At 32.7% G+C, this 22877-nt stretch overlaps 2 protein-coding genes and 1 long non-coding RNA gene across 10 annotated transcripts in view; all 3 read right to left on the bottom strand.

Moving 5' to 3' along the window:
- LOC142626934 (uncharacterized) overlaps positions 1–22665 on the bottom strand; it is a 33332-nt gene extending 10667 nt beyond the window's left edge. The window contains exons 1-7 of one of the 8 annotated variants that reach the window (XR_012842701.1): positions 22137–22659; positions 21196–21676; positions 18996–19068; positions 17766–18316; positions 17575–17672; positions 17077–17163; positions 16401–16652 (exon numbers count right to left, since the gene is read on the bottom strand). The gene's annotated coding sequence lies outside the window, so the exon portion shown is untranslated. The other 7 variants (XR_012842699.1, XR_012842700.1, XR_012842702.1 and 4 more) reach the window with 7 other exon arrangements.
- On the bottom strand, positions 3961–6245 carry LOC142629866 (uncharacterized). The gene is made up of 4 exons (XR_012843135.1): positions 5993–6245; positions 5822–5909; positions 4316–5097; positions 3961–4188 (listed from the first exon to the last, which is right to left on the bottom strand). It is a non-coding gene; the product is annotated as an uncharacterized LOC142629866 (long non-coding RNA).
- LOC142626935 (uncharacterized) lies at positions 11209–13454 on the bottom strand. Its single transcript, XM_075800669.1, has one exon. It carries the CDS (start codon positions 13261–13263, stop codon positions 11554–11556), a length of 1710 nt encoding a protein of 569 aa, XP_075656784.1. The 5' UTR covers positions 13264–13454; the 3' UTR covers positions 11209–11553.
- Positions 22666–22877: the final 212 nt, after the last annotated feature.

The following is a 22877-nucleotide window of genomic DNA, read 5'->3' as shown; positions in this document are numbered from 1 at the left end:
ACAATAGATACAATCAAAATTAGTTGTCAAATTTTCATGATCTTTACCACTTATTTTGCTCATATATATGGACAGAAACGTCCACACACACACACACACACACACACACACACACACATATATATATATATATATATATATATATATCAACCATTTGTCTATATACATAGAATTGACAGGAGAATACATCTTTAATTAGTACAAATAACAATAATTTTTAATTGTTTACTCTTTTTGTTGGTACACTAATTGTCTACTATAGTCAACCACAAGTTTTTAAGATTACTCAAAATTATGTATTCATATAATATATCTACATAATATATTATCACTACATAGTATCTGCATAATGTATCTATCAACAAAAAAGATTATCCTATGTAAAAGCAATTTAGAGCCATATAGGCACTGTGTTTAAAATTTTTGTCTTTTACTTTATTCATTCATTCATTCATTCTTTCTTCTTTTTTTCTTTTTCTTTTTAGCACTTTTATGTGCAAAAAAAACTTCTACTTGGAATCCATCAAACCAAAAATTTCTTAGAGAAAAAATAAAATCAAGTTTGAAATTCAAAGTAAAGAATTGAGATTTCGGTATAGAGGAATGAAATAATTACCGCTGCAAATATGTTTACTTTTGCAAGTTGGTAGAGAGGAATGAAATAATTATTGAACAATGAGGGAAAAAAATCTACTCAGAGAACTATGTTATAAAGGGGAAGAGAAATATGGAGAGAGAGTGAGGGAGAGAGATCTATGGAAGATGAAAGACTAGAGTTAGTGATAGTGAGGGTGTGAGGAAAGAAAAAGAAAAAGGAAGAGAGAAAGAATGAGAGAGTGTACTGTGAGAGAGAGATTGTTTTCCAAAATTTTCTTTTGGAAAACAACCTATAAAAAACAAGCTTTATTTTTATTAAGATTTTCTATTGACTAAAGATAGTTTTCTGACCAGTTTTTTTTTGTGCTACCAAACACTGAAAAATGTGGAAAACTATCTTCACATAAAGTTTTTCAACAAAACAAACAGAGCGTTTTATACTCAAAAAGATTCTAGAGTTTTCAAGAATAATTGAAAACTTTTGTTTTTATGTTGTTTTCTTTGTAATTCTTGAGTTGCAAAGAAAATTTTAAAAAGTGAAAGTCTAATAATTATGAGGATCATTTTTTTTAATATATAGATAAAATTTTAAATTATGATGTATGTTCTATGAATATTGTATTCTATCATAGATCAAAACACCAATTAGATTTTTTTTTTTTTTTAGAGAGAGTTTCAATCTATGGCGTTCACTCCTGATAAGATAGCATTTTATCATCAGACCAAGACACTCATCGATTTTTAATGTAGGTTGAGATTGAATCTCAGATCTCTTATTTAACCATCAAATATTTTTTTACTAATTAAGTTAACTGAAACTCACACAAATTAAATTTTAGTATATGCAAGGTTTGACTTCAAATCTCTTATTTAAAGACACAAAATTTTACATTTTTTTATTGATTTTTTTTTTTCAATTAAACTATCTGAAACTCATGCTTTTTTTTTTTTTTTTGAGAAGTGAAACTCATGCTTTGTTGATTGTGAGGACAAAGTGTTGGTCCATTTGCCAATGGATAACGGAATTGAAATGTGTCTAGCTGAAGGAGGCTTGTTTTTTGTATTTAATGAATAAAAAGAGAAACACAGTGGGTACAATACATTCATTGAAAGTTGAAACGCCACTACACAAATTATTTAACTCTTACCAAGCATCATGTGAAACTATACAAAGGCTCGTACCATCGAACCAAAATTCGTAGTGGTAATAAAGAAGGGTTGCTTAGCAGCGGAGGAAAGTGCCTATTCTTGAGTTCCCTAATGTTTCTTTTTCCTATATTTAATTAGACATTGCAAGAGAGTTGCTCATGCTTTGCTTTGGCAAGGACATCACAATATAAGGAGGGCTCCACCCAGGTTTTGCTTGAGGGTTGCCCTCATAATCTGATTTACATTCTCAATAAATTGAATGTCATTTGCTATAAAAGAGAAAAAAGAATTTTGTTTTGTAACGACACAATCTCAAAGGAGTTGCAACTCCTAAACCTTAAAATGATTTACAAGTGCACAGGATTAGAAGCACAATTTAGTTGATAAATCACTCTTAAAAAGAGTTACCACTCTACCTTTATAACATGGATTTTTATTTATTTATTGTTATTAAAGTAATGTTATTTTAAAAGAATATATATTTTTAAATAATTTTATTTGAGTTTATTTCATAAACTAATACCGTTCATATGATATGTGGCGTTCATAATTTAAAATAATATTGAAATTCAAATATTTGAATTTTATTTAGTACACATAATTCATTTATTTATATATTAATAGCAACAAGATATATATATATATATATATATATTATAACTTTACATTTTTTTAAAGAAAATATTGAATGTTTAGGCATTATCTTAGAATTAGCTTCTATTTTTTCCAACTCATGAAAAATCCTTGGTAAGGTTATCAATATATATATATATATATATATATATATATATATATATATATATATATATTGATAGTATGATAGTTGGGTCAGATTGAGGCCTTGGAGTATGGAGATTTAAACATTGGATGCCTTAATTGGAAAGACTAGCTAGGAGATACCAACTGGTTGAGTTACAAGGCCTTGGGCAAAAATATTAGTTACTTGAGTAGAATAGCTCATTTATTATTCCATTTTGGTAAAAAATAAAAAGAAGAAGAATCTTATTTAACTATTTATATACTTAGTTTATTTATTTCATACGTAAAATTATTTTTTTGGACTATGATATTATCAATAAGTTTTTCATTGAAGTTCGTATTTCAATTCATTCACAAAAAACAAAAAGTTTTGTATTTCAATTAACGATAATTAAATTTTAAATTAAAAAAAAATTGGAATAAGATTCACTCCCATAAAATTCTTCTGGTTTTAATTAGATGTGAGACACATGGCATTTATTTGAAATTGTGTGATCAATAAAAATTGTAGTATTTAAATAGGAAGAGATCTTATCCTAGTCTAAATTAGAATAGATTGGCTTAATTGAAGGAATCCCTTAGGGGTCCCAAAAATTAAGGGTAGGGATTCGAACTCAATATCTCATAAATTTCATGAGGCCTTTAGAACTACTATACAACTACCAAGGCTTTCTGAGGTTGGGTCTTGATATGATGGTAAGCGTCCTCCATCAAAAACAAAAAGTAGCAGCTTTGAGTTTGTGAATTAGCCTCTCCAATTAACATTGTCTATCATAACCTTTCATAGATTTTACAAAAATGAGTTTTTTTTTTTTTTTTTTGGTATCAGGTACTACTTTTTTTTTTTATTATAGATATAAGCATGTTAAATATGAAATCAACAAAGTGGATAAATATAAATAAGGCTATTTGTCAGCAAGTAGATTACTAAAGCTGCTTGAATTATTTTATTTTTTAAAACTCAATATGAATTTTAAAGAGTTACTCGGTCAATTACTATTGGTGCTCAAATTAAGTCATTGCAATATAATTATAGTATATAATAATGTAATCTTAGTGTAAATTATATTGATTTATATCGATTTATGTCACATTCATAATTTACATTTGAGTCGTTAAGACTTAAAAGCCTTATACCATTAACCGGTCACCTTTATGAAGAAATTTTAGTGACATTAGTAAGCAAAAATGACTGGTAATGCAATGGAGTATATTAAAAAAAGAAAAAAAAAAAAAAAAGAAGAAGAAGAAGAAGAAGAAAAAGAGACTGGTAATGCAATAGAGACTACCCGTACATGGCTGATTTGAGATACCTGTCATAGGAGATACTTTCCTATTGACCAGAAAATACTACATGCAATGATAGAAAGTTTGTTCAATTCAAGCCATCCAAAAATAAAAATAAGAAGTCTTATTACAGTCCACTCTAGCTGCCCAATGGAAATCAAACCATGGTTTTATCATAAACATGATTGCCATTTTATTTAGTGACTCCAGTCTTGGTGACAAGTTTGTGCATTCAAATGCTATATAAAGCATAGAATATCTTGTATGTTAATCTACCAGGTTAGAGCTAAGATAAACTAAGGAGGTGAGACAGACTCAAAATTCACTGAGTTGTTTTCCTGCATCAATAATTGTCGGCCTATCTTCTGCTGTATCAGAGATGCAACGCAAGGCAATCTGTGCAAAAGCAAGAAAATGTTCCTGATTAATTCCTTCTTTTAGTAACATAGAATCTATGATTTCAATCAACCAATTTTGTTCATCATATGGGTTCACCAACATTGGTAGAAAGGAGGGACTATACCTGTACTGTGGAGAATTCAACATCCATCCAGCCAAAAGCAGAAGTAGGAGCACACCATAAATATACACACCAACCTTCTCAGTTATATAGCCTGTAGCAATATATTCAGTGCACCACACCCCATTCTCTCACGTATGGCGTCGAATACATGCAGTTCACCTTTAGGTTTAGATAAGAGTGAGAAATCAATCAGTTTGGCTACATTTTTCTTGTCTAATATAATGATGGCTGACCTAATATCTCTATGGATAACAGACTTAAAATGAAGTATGAAGATATGCAATGGCATTAACTATGTCCTGCATTTCCATTTTAAGGGCTCAAAATGGATTGTCCCAACATAATTGAAGAGAATTTTATCCTTGACAAATTCATACACTGGAGTTGGATATTTGGTCTCTAAGTAGCGTCTTAAGAGTTTTAGAACATTTTGGTGGACACTCATTTGCGATCCCACCAGAATGTCTTTAATAATGACAAGCGTAACTTCTTCCATAACAATAAATCCTTTTTCTTCTGTGTAGTACTTTTTAACTGAAGTAAGCGGCCTTCTAGAGAACCCTTGAATAACTTAAAATCACTATCCTGCAAAATACATTGATGCTGGTCATAGTTTGTTGCTCTTTTGAGCTCCTCAGTAGAGAAGACACGGATAGAATTGCTTTTCCCATTGCAAAAGGCAATTAGCTCCTATAACAATAGTCTTCCATTCTTCATAAGAGATGTCTCCTATTTTGCTTTCCTCTTCATTTGCAAACACAAATTCATCTTGTCCACCAAACCTTTAGATTACAGATAGAAATATTAATATACACATAATATGTTATGACATGAAGAGGCTATAATATTGCTGTAAACCAAGATGCTTGGAGGCCATTGATCAATCTTTTTGCTTAGAGATCAAGGGTCATGAACAATTTAGAGTTTGAAATTGGTTGTACTCTACCACAATGTAAAAAATGAATCACTAGAATTTGAAACATATTACACTATAAGAAATCAAACATGTTCTATGACCATTCTCATAACTCATGATTTACATCTTTGAGCAATTTGGAAGTATACGAGAGTTTAGACCAATCAGGTCATCATGGTTTATTTGTTCGATCAACAAATGTTTTGTACCTCAAGAAATTTTCCATGGACACCTTGTCCATTGAATTCTTAAGTCTTTTAAAGCATTATATATGTCATATTAGGTTTTTTGAAATATTTATATAATAATTATTTTACTTAAATATTAAACAAAAGTGATAATTTGAGATATGAATCTGTGAGTTTTGACTTTTGAAGTTGAAATATGAACCTAGATCCACCTCAAACAATACTTTTTAGCAGCAAATCAGTAGGACTAGGAACACAAATATTAAATTAGCATGATCCAAGAACATAAATCTCAAAATATCATGATCTATTAACAGAAATCTTGAAACTCAATACAGCTTCATAGGCATGGAGGCAAAAAAAATTATTGTAAACTAAGTAAGGGTTTCATAGAGAATGTACCTTATTCTACCCAGAGAAAGAGAGATGCAGCTATAACATAAGAAGCTCCAGAATTTGGTAGCTTGTGGATCTGAGCCTTACCCTTATCCTATTGACAATATCATTATAGTATGAGCTCAATTATATAGTACATATCATAAAATATTTTCAAAGAGTCAAAGAAAGGCTTACTAATAAACTGATAATGACCAAGCAGGAAACTAGTGGGAAATTTTATCACAATGACTTGGCTGTTTTCTTGGAGTTGGAGTTTCTCTTCAACAAACATGTGTGCCAGACCAGGTTGTTAAGAAACAAATTCAAACAAAAAGTAAAAGAGATCAAATTAGTGGACCAACTTCCTAATCAATCTTTTAATTGGAGGTGAGGTTTTCAATGTTAGTCCTGTTTCTCTCAATTGCATGGCTCCAACAAATAGAAATCTAATATCACAATATTTACTGCACATGATTCTTTTTAATAGCATGGAAGTGCTGGCAGTGGCAACTAATTATTACTAGTGTTGTTCATTCATGGTCAAACTTGGATAATTTAGGGTACATTTGTCCACAAAATATAAAAGCTATTAATTTAAATAGAACCCTAATAGTTTCTTTTTAGTCCTAAGAGTACAAACTACAGAACTATAAATGTAGTAAATGAAACTTTTTGGATTAAATTTTGACACTGCCAAACCACAAGTGGTAAATTGTAATTTTTTTATATTATTATTATTGTTGTTGTTGTTGTTGTTGTTGTTATTTTTTAATTCAGCTTATATTCATTGAAAAAAAACAGAGTACACAGGGATAAACCCCAAAACCAGAGTAGGGAAGGTACCAGCATAGGGAACCTCCCTACTACAGCAACCAAATTACAAATCAAAAAAGAAAAAGAAAAAAAGAAAGCTAGTAGCAAAGCAAAAGTGCACAAACAACACAATCGTCTAGCTACCTTTAAAGCTAAAGATAAGAAGGAGACTAAACAGCACATCTGTAAAGCATCCAGCCCAGCATTTCAGTGCAGCAGCACATAGAAAGCACAATAGCACTTTGGCAACACACAGCAGACATGTAACATACCCAAAGAAATTATTCTGGATTTTTGTGAAAGCATCCTATGTGGATTATCAGAGGAAATTGGAGGGATCCTTTCCCAGTCTAAGTTGGATTTTACTAAGTGCTTCTATGTCATGTTAAGATTTGAGACCTATTTGGACCTCCTATTGTTTTGCTTTGCCATAACAATTGTGCTTTAGGTCTAATTTTTTTATTATTAATTCTCACCAATTTCTTCTTTGGGGCTTGGGCTGGACTGATAGATCATATTGTTGGGATTGCTAGTTTTAATATATATATATATATATATATATATATATATGGTTTTATTGGGAAGATATGTTTACTTTTTAGTGTCAAACTGGTGAATTGTACCACACCATCTCAACCATATATAATATTGTGACATGGTAACTTGAATCAGGGAATGAGAAACCACTATGAACATAAATGCACCCCCCCCATCTTTAGTAGTATTTCATAGGGCCTCTAATGTATTGGCTATTGAACTGCCAATGGAATCCAATTAAGTTTCTAACTTTTAACTGCATGTTCTATCACAATAAGGCTGCCAATTTCTACAACACCATTCTTGGTGACAATTTCATACCACCGCATGCAACTTTAAAACACAAAGGTATAAGCTAACAAGAATGTAAGATAGACTGATCAATTTGAGAAAGTTGTTTTGCCACATCAATCATTGTTGTTGGTAGGTAAAGTTAAAGCACGTGGGTGAGGGCATAACCGTCAATTATGAGCGTAAGGATTAAGACCCAAAGACAATACTGTGAATTTTGCAGCCCAACCCACAGATGCCGCAATCCTATGTTGGAGAATTCTCTGAGAATATTAGCAGAGGAGAGGAGGCACTTATGAAACAAACATCTTAAAATAGTTGCCTCAATTTGAGATAACAGTACTGCATCCTTTCATCGAGTTGTTATAATAGGAAATGCTAGAAACTCAATACTTTTTCTGAAGGATGATCAGGGGAATAGGATAATGGATCCTCAACAAATTAAACAATCAGAATCTATTAGATAACTCTAAGGAGCATCTGCCTCAAGAAATTTGGGTAGACTTTCAACAAGTTCTCTAGTTTCAAGTTTGGAGATCCAGCAGACTATGTTTTCTTGGATGGATAGAAGGCACCAGGCCTTGATGGGTTCACATCTTGTTTTTTCAAAAAAGTTTGGCCTGTTATTATCCATTCAGATGTAGCCCATGCCATCCAATTGATTCTCAATTCAGGTAGGTTACTTGGAGAGGTGAATGCAACAATTATTACTCTTGTCCCTAAAGTGAGCAATCCTTCAAGCATGGGGAATTATAAACCAATTCTTGTTGAAATATAATTTATAAATTCATCACACAGAACTTAATTAAAAGACTTAAATCAGGCTAGAATTATATTATTAGCCCCAACCAAACTGCCTTTGTGCCTGGCAGGAATATAGCAGAAACTATGTTATGAGCTCATGAAATTGTTAAGAACTACCATAGAGGTGGAAATTAGGAAAGCTTATGGGTCAGTGGAATGGTGGTTTATTTTTCAGTGCCTTTAGGTTGTGGCTTTTCCCTCAAGATATGCTAATTGGGTGAGGGAGTGTATTACCACCCCTATGTACCTTGTGGCTGTAAATGAAGGACTAGTTGGTTTTTTTCGAGGTGCCAAGTGGATGAGAAAAAGGGATCCATTGTCCCCTTATCTGTTTGCTAGCAATAGAATTCCTATCTCAGATGCTTAAAAAAAGGATTCTTTGTTGCAAGGACTTCAAATTCCATCCCAGATGTGAGAATATGCAGATTATTAATCTTTATTTTGCAAATGACTGAATGATTTTCGCAAGAGTTATCAACTCCCAGTCCAGTTAGTGAAAAGTGTGGGGAAAACTTTAAAGTGATTTTTGGATTATAGATTAATACTCTAAAAGTAAGTATTTTGTGCAGGGGTATCTGCTGGTCAAAGGAACCAGAAATTTGGATGCTCTTCACTTTAAGGATGGTAATCTCTTGGCTAGAAATCTGGGTATGCCTCTAGTCCTTGACAAATTGAGGTGTCATGATTGCAAGCCCTTAATTGAGAGAACATCAAGAAGAATAAATGCTTGGACATTTTAATACTTATCCTTTGCAGGCAAATTGAAGTTATTACAATTTCTACTGTGTATCATGAGAGCAAGACTCATTCCCTCCATCACATTGGAATAACTGGTTGATCCAAACCACAATACAGATCTTTATAGCAATTGGATTTTTGATCTTCTTAAAAAAAGATCTCCATATCTATGACAAAAATATGTTCTTATTAACTTTTAATGACTGCTCTGTACCTAAGTTATAACAATAGCATTAAAAAGTTGAACTTGTACTGATTGTGTATAAGCAAGAAAATAAACCCAAAAAAAAAAAAAAAAACACACACACACACACACACACACACTATAGAGATTTAACTCGAAAAAGTGAAAAACTCCCAAAACTTGAAAATAAATAAACAACAAATAAAAGAGATATTCTAAAGAATGTAAGTGTGTAAGAATGAAGGTACCTTAGAATAAGATGTTGAAAGCATTGCTTCTCTAAATTTCCACCCAATATATTAAAATATTGTTAATGAACCCCGCTGGAGAATAAAAGATCATCCACATCAGCACATCTGAGAAAAAAGGAAGAGATTGTAACCCAAAAAGAGAGAAAATAGATTAAAATATGACCAAAAGGATATTAAAATAATGAGGCAGAATGAAATTCAAAATTTGTACAAATGCATCACTTGAAAACCTCACCCTAAAGCTTGGTAACTTAGGTACAAGCAAGTGTAAGTTTTTTAGCATAATCATATGTTGTTGCCTGTGCTCCAAATGAATGCCAATTGGTTCCTTAACCTTACTCCATCTCTCAAAGACTATAATTACTGGTGCAAAAATAAAATAAAGGCTCAAATTCAGATTAAACCAACACTCAGTCCAAAAATTAGAATTGCCATGGCTAATGATAAGACAGTGTCTACTAATGTCCAGATTAGTGACCTCCAAGATAGCATGGCACAGGAAGCCATTACATGAAGAAGTTCAATTAAATACAAGTAATTGGGAAGAAAACAAAAGGGAGAAAGAAAGGGTCTTTACATAGATAAGTGCAGCATATCGCATTATTATTTACAAAGCCCTTGGTTTCTATTGGCATCCAAGAACCATCCCATTCAGTTTATTCTCTGCCATTGTGAATTCTTGCAGGTTCTGCCCCTGCTAAGATTGATTTCAACATTGTGGGTATACCACAAGACAATGACCAAGCTAGCTGTAAAATCCTACTAAAAATACACTCTTTGGAGGTGTGTAGGCAAATGATGACGAATGAAGACAAGAACTACTATAAGGTGGCCTTGAATTATCCAAGCTATTATAGCATTGAAACTTGAAGGAGCCAAGTAGAATTACTAAAGACAAGTTTGGATCTCGTTCTCCATTATTCTAGTATTAATCAACACATTAATCAGATCCAGCATAAGCTTTTTCGTTTCTCTCTTCAAAGCATTCCCCTTCAAGGGATACTAATCATATTCTTTCTGTCAAAGATAAACCCACCCTTCTTGTAAGTGGCAAAATCTTTGCCAGAAATGGACAGTCTATGACCATCACTGTTATCCACAAACAAGTTTATAAAATGAATCATTGAGTTGATCTACTATTTCAATTTTAATCATGTTTTGGCATCTTTGGAGCTAACAAATCAATTATTAGATGGAAAACTACAAGATTACACAAATATATGCAATTCATCATTTGCAACAATAAAAGAAATGCTGAGTTACATTTGTAACAATATTACCGAGGTCAATAGATGGGTGAAGGAGCAATTTCTACCTGGATGGTGACATCATATCTCCAATACCCCATCTTAAAAGATGGAATAGAACACGAGGAAGTGAGATTCAGACATTTATAGATAAGGACTTCCCATACTAGCAGTGGAAGGACCACAAGGAGGCACCAAAGGCAAGGAGTAGGTCCACTGCCAAAAGAATATTAGTCACTTAAAGGAAGTAAAAAAAAAAAAAAAAAGACTTCATTAATTACAAATTTAGAGAAAAACCAACCTTTATATTCTTGCTGATTTGGCTACCTGCTTTTGTGGATTCTTATCTTCTCTAAGACTGCATGGTTGCCCTCATAGACTATTTTTAAACTTATGAGATTATGCTGCTTCTGTACCATGTAATTGAACACTAGAGGTTTATAAGACATTTTTCGATAAGGTAGGATACACCCAAACCACCACCCATAGCCCCAAAACGATCAAATCATTGGCAATTGCCCAATGTCCCAACATACACACCAGCAACTCAGATTTTGCTCAAGACACCCAATCATACTAAAAAAAAAAAAAAGAGAAAAAACTCATCTCAGGCTTATTGGTAGGTTGGTAGGTTCACTGAAAAATTTAGCAGAATTGAAATCTAACTTTAATAAATGTGACAACATGTTAATTGTTTTCGTTAGTTTGGACGTATGAAATAACGATCCTAATAAGCTTACAAGCAAAAGGAATTAAGAAAAAGAAAAAAAGTTCCCCTGTAAATTACACTAATGGATTGTTGTAATAAAACATTTGGTATCATAATAAAGAACTAAGGCTCAACCCAACTGGAAAATAAATAAATAAAAAGTAAAACCACAATTGTCCTTATTATATACATCCATAATGTATGTTGAAATTACACTGGGCACATTGACCAAAATACTCTATGCAATCATTACCACAACTGTCACATTTAAGGTGGTCTTTAGTTTCCTCAATGAGAGTAAGGGGGTGTGAGTGACAGTAAAATTTGTATGCACTTCCAAACTTGATAGTTGGGTATTTTCCAAGAATACATTTGAGATGTACAGGATAATCACAATTTGCACAATAGTAGAACCAATGCTTTGGATCACGTTCTTCTTCACAGATATCACAATAATATTCACCGAAATCATCTTCAGCAATATAACGGAGAGTGAAGGGATGCTCATGTTGTTTGTACCTTGCGGTTTGTGGTAGTGTAGCACATTTGAAGTCCAAAGCAAATTCACAAGTGGTACAGCGGAATATGGGGTTAATTTTAGAATCACAACAACTGCAATTATGTCTAAATCTTGTGCTTGAGAGAAGAAGTCGATGCTCATGACCAGGGTGGGTAAGGATGTCTGAGATTAAACTACATGTAACATCAAGATAAAAATTGCATCTCCCACAGCTATAGATGAAGCCATTGCAATAACGCTCACAGGCATAACACCAAAATGTATTAAGCCGATAAGGTGACTTTGGGAAGAGGGTGAGTAAGTGTTGATGAAGCGGGTGTCTCTTTTTCTTTGGTAATTTAGCACAAGATTCATGTAGAAAGAAGCTACAATTTACACAACTATAAAAGGGAGGGAAAATAGCTTGTACGCACCCGTCGCATTTTTCAATATTTAGTACCTCATCATCCGAAAGCTTTAAGTCATGCTCATGACTGAAATGTTGGATTTCTGTGGCTATTTCAGTTCCGTCCTCCCCCACTTTGATATTTTTGACTTCGTAAGCTGCCGAGTTAACAGATTGATCGAGCTCTGGATCTTCATTCTCCTCCTCTTTAAGTTTCCGCAAATTTATGTTCTCCCTATTTCTGAAGTCCGCAGCACAATCGAGGTGGGCAATGAAATCGCATTTGGAGCAATAGTAAAACCCAAAGTTTGTGTTCACTTTTTGAGCACAGAGCTGACAAAATCGGGAGTCGGATTGATGGAGTTCAACTTCAAGAGAAGAATGGGTGAGGTGGAGGGGGTGCCAGTGAAATAGAACTTGGAGTGTGCGTGGCAAAGAAGCACAAGTATTATCAACACAATAACTACATAGGGCACACTGATTGGGTATACCCTTGACTTCTTTGGCACAAAGGTCACAAGTGAAGGACATCCACTTCCAAAAGGGGGTTAATGGGTGGTGGTGGACTTGAGAAGATTCGATGGTGGGCGGTAAGGAAGCACAAGTGGCGTGAAGGTTGAAGTCGCAGCGGTAACAGCGATAAGTGTATTGTTGGCGAGATTCATTGCAGAGTTGGCATTTGGTCTTTTGTTTGTCTTCTTCATCTTCAGGATAATGTGTCTTTTCATCAAAGAGAATGAGAGGATGGATTGGGTGCAAGGGATGGTGCAACCCAATGGGTAATTCCGCACATGATTTATGATGAAAGTATATCGGCCAAAAGAACCACGGAAGGCGTCCGCATTGTTCACAACGGTAGCAAGGACCATAAACTGATTCTTGGCACCCACAACAAGTATCTCCACCTCTGTAGTCTTGACGGTAGACCAATGGATGCCTTGAATCGCAAAAATGTAGAAGCTGCTGCTGCTGCTCCTCCTCCGCCATCTGGTTTTATGACATGCACAGTCACAATCACAGACATCGTCAGCAAATTTAGTTTAGAGAAAAAGAAAGAAAAGGGCACCAGATCAGACACAAAGGGGGGTGGGTGGGTGAATCGAAGAAACGTAGATAGTCAGATGGATTAGTGATGAGTCAGAAACAAAAAGATTCAAAGATTCAGAAATAGAGGATTTGGACGTGAAGAGTTCTATTCGGACCAGATTGTTTAAAAGGCATGGGTTTGGCCCGGGTGGGTATTTTTGTTGGGTGGGTCTTTTCAATTTTGCAATGTTAAAAGTGGAAGACAATTTTAATAACCTACAAACTATTGACATAGACACAGGATTAGGAATTTTATAAATTGATTTCATTATAATTAAAACGTGATTTTTTTACTTGACTAGAGAAATATTATTTCTTTGGATATATAATAAGAATAATGGCTTCTTCTTCTTTTTTCGTGTCTCTTTCTTTCATTCAATCACTCTCTTTAATTTTTTTTTTTAATGCTCATTCTACCACTCCCTTAATCTTTATAATATTTTGACAAGATTTTGCAGCTTAGCTCAACAAAGAATGTAAACTATCTTTATGGGACAAAATTTAATAGGGATTAGATTCTTCTAAAAAAAAAAAATTTTGCTAAACCCACTATTGGAATAATTTTATTTCCTACAATTACCTTCCTTACCAAATATTAGTGTGATCTATTCTTTCTTTCAAATATTATGGTAATTGGGCATTAACAGCTCACTAATCTATGAAACAAATTAGGTTTTTTTTTTGGTATTCTTCAACATAATAAACAACTAATTTTATAGATTTAATAGTAAATGACAACTAATTGTTTTGAAATTTTACATGTGATTAACCTATAATAAATATCAAATAAAAAACTTAGAAACAAGAAAATAGTGATTTATAAAAAAAAAAAACAATTAAAAGATATACCTTTCATAATCCAACAAAAGAAACATGATATACCTATTATTATCTCATAATTTAACAATAATATATCTCACAAAACTATAGAGCCAATTCATGTCCAATAAAATATTTTCATGTGAAAATGTTTTTCAAAAAAAAAATATTTCCAAGCGTTTGATTGCATTTCTAAAAACACTATGGAAAATATTTGTAAGTGTCTAGTTGTATAAATGTTATGAAAAACATATTTTCTACTACTTTAACACATTCTCATCTCCCAAGCACATATATAATAAAATAAAATAAAATTTTAGATTAAAAAAAAAAAGCAAAATCAAAGCGTCAGTGGTTGGCCACCAAAGGCCGGGAATTTAAGTGGGGGGTGGGGGATGGAAGTTCAATTGATGAGTTTGGGTGATGTGAAAAATGATTTATGAAAAATAAAAGCATAGATTAATTTTCGCCATAAATGCTCTTATCTTATGGTCAAGTGGAAAAAAAATTTATAGTTGACTAACATTTTCAGTCACCCAAACACCCATAAATGAGGAAAATGTATTCATGAAATCAATTTTAATTGAACCAAACACAGCCCAAATTTTACAACATTTAATGTTTATATGAAAAATTTTAATCAAGCAAAGTAACTTATAGTTTATAAATAACAATAAAACACACACACACACACACACACACACATATGAACAAATTTGTAAAAGTATCAATACTTACAGCAAGAATAATACAATTTGGCTTCCAAACACACCTAAAAAAGGCTTCCAATTGGCCTCAATTTTGAGTTTGTTGAAGTTCATGTAACATTTATCTATAACTACGAAAAGAAAATGGCATTAGACACAAAAGGGTAGGTGCATCCAAATGTAGATGGATCACATACGAAAAGAAACAAAGAGAAAGGGGCACAATGCGTGAGAATTGGTTTCGAATCTAACAACAACATTTTCTTAAATTGCTCTCAATTTCAATGTAAAATGACTGATGTGGAGTTTGGTTGCGAGAGATATTGAGGTGATTATAGGATTTTAATAAGAAAGATTGAAAGCTTTTGGGGTTCATTCCATTATCGAGAGAATATACAGAGGAGGATTTGGGTGCGTGTTTGATGTTACTTGGGTCAAACAAAACTTAAGTACAAAAATTGGATTTTTTGAATGAAATTAAGAATTTTGGGTTGAACCTGGTGGGGTATTTTCAATTTTAAACTGTAAAAAGTGGTGGGAGGCAATGTTAAAAGTGAAAAACTTAACACTATTGACATATATAGGTATAATAAATTACTAATCTTATAGATTTAAAAGTAAATGACAACTGATTATTTTGAAATATTGTATGCGATTAACTTATAATAGATGTCGCTCAACACAAAAAAAACTTATAATAGATATTACATAAAACTCGGATTCAAGAAAATAGCTATTTAGGTGATATACATTTTATCAAAGATACATTAAATGTAACATAAACTAGACCATTTAGTGTCAATTTCAAGTGCAATGAAATTTTACCACATTTAACATCTATATGACCAATTTTATGCAAGCAAAGCACTCTATTGTTTATGAATAACGATAGAAAAACACACATATATATGAACAACTTTGCAGAAAAATAATCAATACTTACAAAGACTAGAATACAATTTTGGCTTCAAGACACCCTAAGAAAGCTTCCAAGTTAGCCTCAATTTCAGTTTTGTGAAAACCAAATTCATGTCGAAATCATCTATAACCTCTACTATATATAGAAAATTATTATGCCATTGTGTCAAAAAAGAGAAGTAAGTAGGCAAAGCAAGGCATTTATGTTTACTTGCCAACTTATACTTGTATAACTCATGTGGAACAAGAGAAACAAGTAGACAAGTATTTATGCTTACTTGCCAACTTAGACTTATATATTCCCTTTAATTTAATCTTCTTCTTTTTTTATTCATTTCCAAAACTCATATTGACATTTACGTTTTCTTTCTTTTTGCTTGCTTGTCTGTACCAACACTTTTCACTAAGTGCTCACTATTACTTAATTGCATCCACTAAGAGCTGTTCAGTCACCACCACTATAGCTAAAGTTAACTTGATCTTCCATCAAAAGAGAAAAACTATTTGCAAGTGTAAAAAATGTCAGAATTGTAGGTGGTTTGCTAGTAATTTAATGAATCAACACACAAAATCACAACCAAAACTGCTTAATCGTTGAAGAAAGGCACATACATACACATACATGTGGACTTTTTATTTCAAAATGGCACGTTAATCCTATCACTTCCAGCATAGATTACGCATCATTAATTTGCTTACAAAAATCAGTGTATTTGTGTTGCTTGTTCCACTAACACCTCCTAATTACAAAAAGATGAGCTTTCACCATTGCATGGGCCATTGTTTTGACAGTGACACAGAACTTCCCACTTCAAGTCTCATGTCAGCATATTTTAATAGAAAATCCTACAGAAATAGCCATAAATCAGAAGAACATTTGTGTGTGTGAGAGAGAGAGAGTATAAAACTTCCTGTCCATAAATAAATACAACACTAAGACATGCATTAAATGAACTGACGATCAAAATTTGGAAAGAAATGAGTGTCTGGCTCTTATGTGTTTGAAAGAAAGTGAATTGACATTCTACTGGATCAATACAGATATCATTTTTAAATAGAAAAGAAAAAATACAGACAATGAAGAAGGATAAAACAGCAAACACTGAAGCCATTATACGTGTTCTACCAAAAACATGGTGGTGACAGATTGCAGCCCAATAATATGAAGAAACTATGACAAAACTGTCACACAGTGGAAGTTACTTTGTAGGAGAAACCAATCTCAAACCTAAATTTCCCAGAGGCAAGTAAACAAAATAATGAAGAATACATGATAAGTTGCTGTGTCACGGTTCTCAGTCTTTTGTTTTTCAATCAATACTTGTGCAGTTTCATCCATCAACTTCCATTTCACAATCTGCAAGAGATACCAGAGAGAGCAGAACATCAATGGACCAGTTTGTTCAGGAGAAAGACCATTCTCTTTGTAATAAGAACCAAATTTCAGATCCCAGTATTAGTGTGAACAGATTTATCCTTTCTAGTTACCTACACACAATGCTGAAAAGCTCAAAACAAAGAAGCAGTGCATACCCAGTGTATAGAATTTGGCAGGAAAGAGTGGATATAAATTGGATATAAATGTGAACTTCTTTTGAGAAAAAAAATAATTGCAAAACTATAAAACCAAAAAGTGCTTCTAGGAGAAAATAAATCTTACAATGTGCTAGCTTTTGTAATCTTTTTCTAGGAAAGGCAATGGCTAATTCAAGTTATAACTGTAAAGACCAATTCTGAAAGCATGGAAAACTCAACCCGGTTAGAACACCTTTCACCTTACATGTTTGAAAATGGACCAGCTTCCATAGCAAATTAATCATCAAACATAGAGTTGCTTCAACTTATTTACTTTGCTGAGTTCTTCACCTTCATGTAAGATCAATTTAAAGCACTATCAGGAAGCCCAATGATCAACGACTATGCATTGGTGGTAAAAAATTAATAAAACGATAGAAATACCTCAAGTAAATTATGTAGAGGCCTGCTGTAAGTACTGAAAAACTCTTTCTTTCTCTTGAATCAAAAACCACGCAACCTGGATCATTCAGAAAAAGTAAGCCCACATTTTTCACTTTGTATTAAATATATTAACTTTTCAAGCTGCTACCGTCGATAAAGAACAACCTTTCGAATGTACTCTGCATATGATATGCAGCAAAGCAACTCTGACACTAATTTGGAGTAGTAACCAATTCGTAAAATTAATATAGCATGTCAACATACAAGGGAAATTGCAGCATCTTTAAAGCTACCATTCAACTTACTGCATACCTGATACTCAAAATGAAAGTAAAACTTAGCTTAGCCTATGGGTTGTCTACAAGCCTTAACCAGAAAAGGAAGGTGATAACAAACAAAAAAGATACAAAAGAACCATGCGAAATCAAGGAAGCTATTTTACACATAAAAGAGCATGCTTACAAGATCATGGAAGCAAAGAATTGCAAGATCATTGAGTGATGGAATGCTTCTTCTACCAACAAAGTGATGATCAAGGTACATAAAAAATCCTGAAAAACACTTTGTCATCACCTTGTAATTTCCCAACATTTGCAAAAGTTCTATAAATAAATAGGTGTTGCATTTGTCATTTAGAGATGGCAGCCAATAATAGTACACTTGAAAGCAGGGAAATTAACAGAGGATAACAGTGCAATACAAGTTGATGGGGTTATATGCCGTAAAACATTAGGGTAACCAAGGTGTCCAGATATTGCCTAGTTGTAAAAACCTTAGTCGAGTGAATTGGGAGGCTAATCTATACGTAGCTAGGTAGCCCTAGACATGAGGTAGAAAAGCTCCATCTGTTTGCCCGTCCTTAATTTTCACCAAGATACCATTTCGTTAGAAAAAAGAGCTCATGACACAGACTAATAGGGCTAATGTGATATCAAGTTTAGCTTACATTATGGATCCATCCAAGACAACATAAAAGACACAGTGAATATAAATATTCTTTAGAACATCAACAACCTTATTATTAGTAAAGCTAACATACAAAAGAAAATATTGGTTCTTTCTATTGTTGTTGTTTTGATTTGCATTTTTTATTTTTTTGTTTTATGGTGTGGAGGGGGAAGTGTTCAGTAGCCAAAGTTCTACCATCCAATTATGCATTCTGCACTACTGATCCCATATGCAAATTACACTAAACTATTGAAGAAGTTGTCTAAACGTTTAGAATCGCACCACTGAAGCAATGCTCTCTTCCAAAGCCGTTTTGTATCTTTCATAAAGCCGCCCTGAATAATCATAAGGTCATCTGTGAGAACACATGGTGTAAACATAGCTATCAACCAAGTGAAGGATATTCAATACATGTAAGCATATTTTAAAGAAATCTTCACGGAGAAGAATGATCATGTGACAAAAAGCAATCATAGCTCAACGAATATATAATTCCCTTAACATATTCCTGGAAAGAGCTAAACAACAACCTTTCTGTTTTTTTTCAGAAAAAAAAAAAAAAAAAATCTAATTATAGCAACTTACGGTAATTCTTTACTTCAACCACCTCACAGTTAGTAATAATCTAATTAGAATTGAGAATGTAAGCAAACACACATGCATATATATACATAACAAACAAACAAGAAACCAAGAGAGCTCATCATAATTTTAGTAAAGGTTACTTAAAGAACTTCATTAATAAAAGAAATTAACATGTGTGAACGGCAATAATAAATTACAAAGAAAACCAAAAGAATTAATTAAAATTTTCACAAAAATGATATGATTATAAGATGCACATAAAAAATTAACAATAAACCATGACAACTCATTTTAGTTTTCATAAAGGATACTCCAAAAACTACATTACATGACAAATTAACATGAGTCTTACAACAAACAACTTCACACAACAAACCAAGAGAACCTATTATAATTTCAAAAATGATACTTGAAAAACTACATGAATATAACAAATAAGTGCGTACTCTAATAAAAATTACTTAACAAAGCAAACCAAGACAACCCAATATAATTTTCAAAAAGGGTACTAAAAAAAACTACATGAACATAACAAATTAACTAGTACTTTACAACAAATCACTTAACAAAGTAGACCAAGAGAACCCATTAACTCATGAAATTGTTAAGAATTACCATAGAGAAAAATGCCAACTCACCAAGGCAGGTGGGCATTAGGAAAGCTTATGATTCAGTGGAATGATGGTTTACTTTTCAGTGCCTTCAGGTTGTGGGTTTTCCCAAAATATATGTTGATCGGGTAAGGGAGCGTATTACTATTCCTATGTACTTTGTGGCCATAAATGGAGGAGGAAGGCTAGCTGGTTATTTTCAAGGAGCTAAGGGGAAGAGACAAAGGGATCCATTGTCCCCTTTTTGTTTTTGCTAGCAATGGAGTTCCTAACTTAGATGCTGAAAAAAAAGGATTATTGGTTGCAAGGACTTCAAATTCCATCGCAAATGTGAGAATATGCAGCTTATAAACCTTTATTCTACTAAAATGACTTTCACAAGAGCTGATCTACTCCCAGTCCAGTTAGTGAAAAGTGTTTGGAAAACTTTATAGTGATTTCTGGCTGGTAGATTAATACTCTAAAAGTAAAGTATTTTGTGCAGGTGTATGTGGGTCTAAAAACTAGATTTTGGATGTGCTTTCACTTTAAGGAAGGTAGTTTCCTAGTTATATATCTAGGTATGCGTCTAGTACCTGGTAAACTGAGCTATCATGATGCAAGCCCCTAATTGAAAAAAAAAAAAATAGAAGAATAAATTCTAGGACATTTTAATACTTATCCTTTGTAGGCAAATTGAAGTTATTACAATCAGTCCTATATTATGTCTTTAGGAGGTGAGTTAGTAGATGTCTCTTTATTATAGGTAATTAACACAAGATTTACAAAGAAAGAAGCAACTTTTCACACAACTAAAAAAAGGAGGCGGAATGACTTGCATGCACCTGTCACATTTTTTGTTATTCTAAACAAAATAACGTTTAATGGAGTACAATCTTAAGTGCAGCCAATGCTGTGAGCAAGAAGACAGCCATTTCATTAAACACCAGCAAAGCAAGACACAATCCCTCCACCACATTGGAATAATTGGTTGATCCAAACCACAATATAAACCTTTATAGTAATTGGGTTTTTGATCTTTTAAGAAAAAGATCTCCATATTCATGACAAAAATATGTTCCGATTAAATTTTGTAACGATTGCTCTGTGCCTAAGTTATAACAATGGCAGTAAAAGTTGAACTTGCACTGACTGTTTATAAGCAAGAAAATGAAAAAAAAAAACAAAAAACAAAAAACAGTGTAGAGATAAAACTCCAAAAGGTGAAAACTTCCAAAACTTAAAAATAAATAAATAAAATAAAATATGATTTGCTAAAGATTGTAAGAGTCAAAGAATGAAGGTACCTGAGAATAAGATGTTGAAAGCATTGCTTCTCTAAATTTCCACCCAATATATTAAAATATTGCTAATGAAACCTACTGGAGAATAAAAAACTATCTGCGTCTGCACATTCAAGAAAGAAGGAAGAAAGTGTAACCCAAATAGAGGGAAAATTGATTCAAAATATCACCAAAAGGAAATTACAATAATGTGGCAGAATGAAATTAAAAAATTGTACTAATGCATCACTCAAAAACCACACCCTAAAGCTTGGTAACTTTGATACAAGAAAATGAATGTTTTTAGTATAATCAAATACTATAGCTTGTGCTCCAAATGAATGCCAATTGATTCCTTAACCTCACTCCATCTCTCAAAGATTATAAATAATGGCGCAAAAATAAATTAAAGGAACAAATTCAGATCAAACCAACACTCAGTCCAAAAATTAGAATCGCCATGTCCAATGATAAGTCTGCATCTACTAATGTCCAGAGTAGTGACCTACAAGATGACATGGCACCAGAATCCATTACATGAAGAAAACAAAAGGGAGGAAGAAAGAGGAAGAAAGGGTCCCAACAGAAATAAGTGTAGCATCTTATAGCATGTGAGCTTGATTATGACATAGACTAAATAACAAGTTATTACAAAATGAGCTTACATGAGTGATACAGGAAAAATGAGAGCATATTTGAATTTAATGGAAATGCGATCTCTATTTTAATACAAAGTGTGCAAATAGCATTATTGTCCTAACGTTAGCTAATAGCATAAAGTTTCAAGTATTATACGTGTCAAAAAATTATAGAATCGCTTTTGAAAATGCTTAATAATAAGAAAAATACATATACCGACTTCATTTAATTTGAAAATTTTTAGTAAAACTAAGCTAATCGATATTACCACGCTCAAGAACTTCATCCTTGATATTTAACAGTCCATTAACCTAAAAGGAACGTACCTCTAAATTTAATCAAGATCACCACTTTCAGTTTCAAAATGACTCTCCACGCCTTCTCTGTTACTCTTGACAAGGCTAGCTGTAAAATCCACAAAAAAAAAACAATCTTTGGAATTGTGCAGTAGGAAAATGATGAGCAATGAAGATGGTTGGAACTCATCTATTTATGTGAGGGATGTTTCTAATTGTTTATTGTTTCTAAACAGAAAATCAATCGACAAAACAAATCAAGAGAAACCCATTATAATTTTGAAAAAGGGTACTTGAAAAACTACATGAACACAACATATTAACTTGTACTTGACAACAATTTACTTAACCCATTATAATATTACTCGAAAAACCACATGAACATAACAAAATAAACGCGTAAGTTACAACAAATTACTCAACCAACAAAAGAAGCCAAGAGAACCCAATAAAATCAAAGAAAGAATACTTATAATACTTCACGTAATCTTCACCAGAGAACAAATCAGAAACTGGAGGGTGGTGATGCGCATCAAATTATGAAATCAGTTGAGGATGACAAATTACAATTTACTCATTTGTTGTTTAGTTGAAATTTAAATTGTTTACTTGTAGCTTAAAAGTTCGTATTTAATGAGGTTTACTTCGTCAAACTTTCGTAATCCACCAAAAACATAACAAAAATATAAAAAGAGAAATGATATATCCACAACATTTTCATAATAAATCTTAAGTGACAGGTTATTACTAGTTGTTATCGTCGGGGCAAAA

This window comes from Castanea sativa, chromosome 3, assembly GCF_040712315.1.
Source record: "Castanea sativa cultivar Marrone di Chiusa Pesio chromosome 3, ASM4071231v1".
Classification (NCBI taxonomy): domain Eukaryota; kingdom Viridiplantae; phylum Streptophyta; class Magnoliopsida; order Fagales; family Fagaceae; genus Castanea; species Castanea sativa.
The sequence above is the reverse complement of the archived record's forward strand: the minus strand, read 5'-3'. Positions and strand labels throughout refer to the sequence as shown.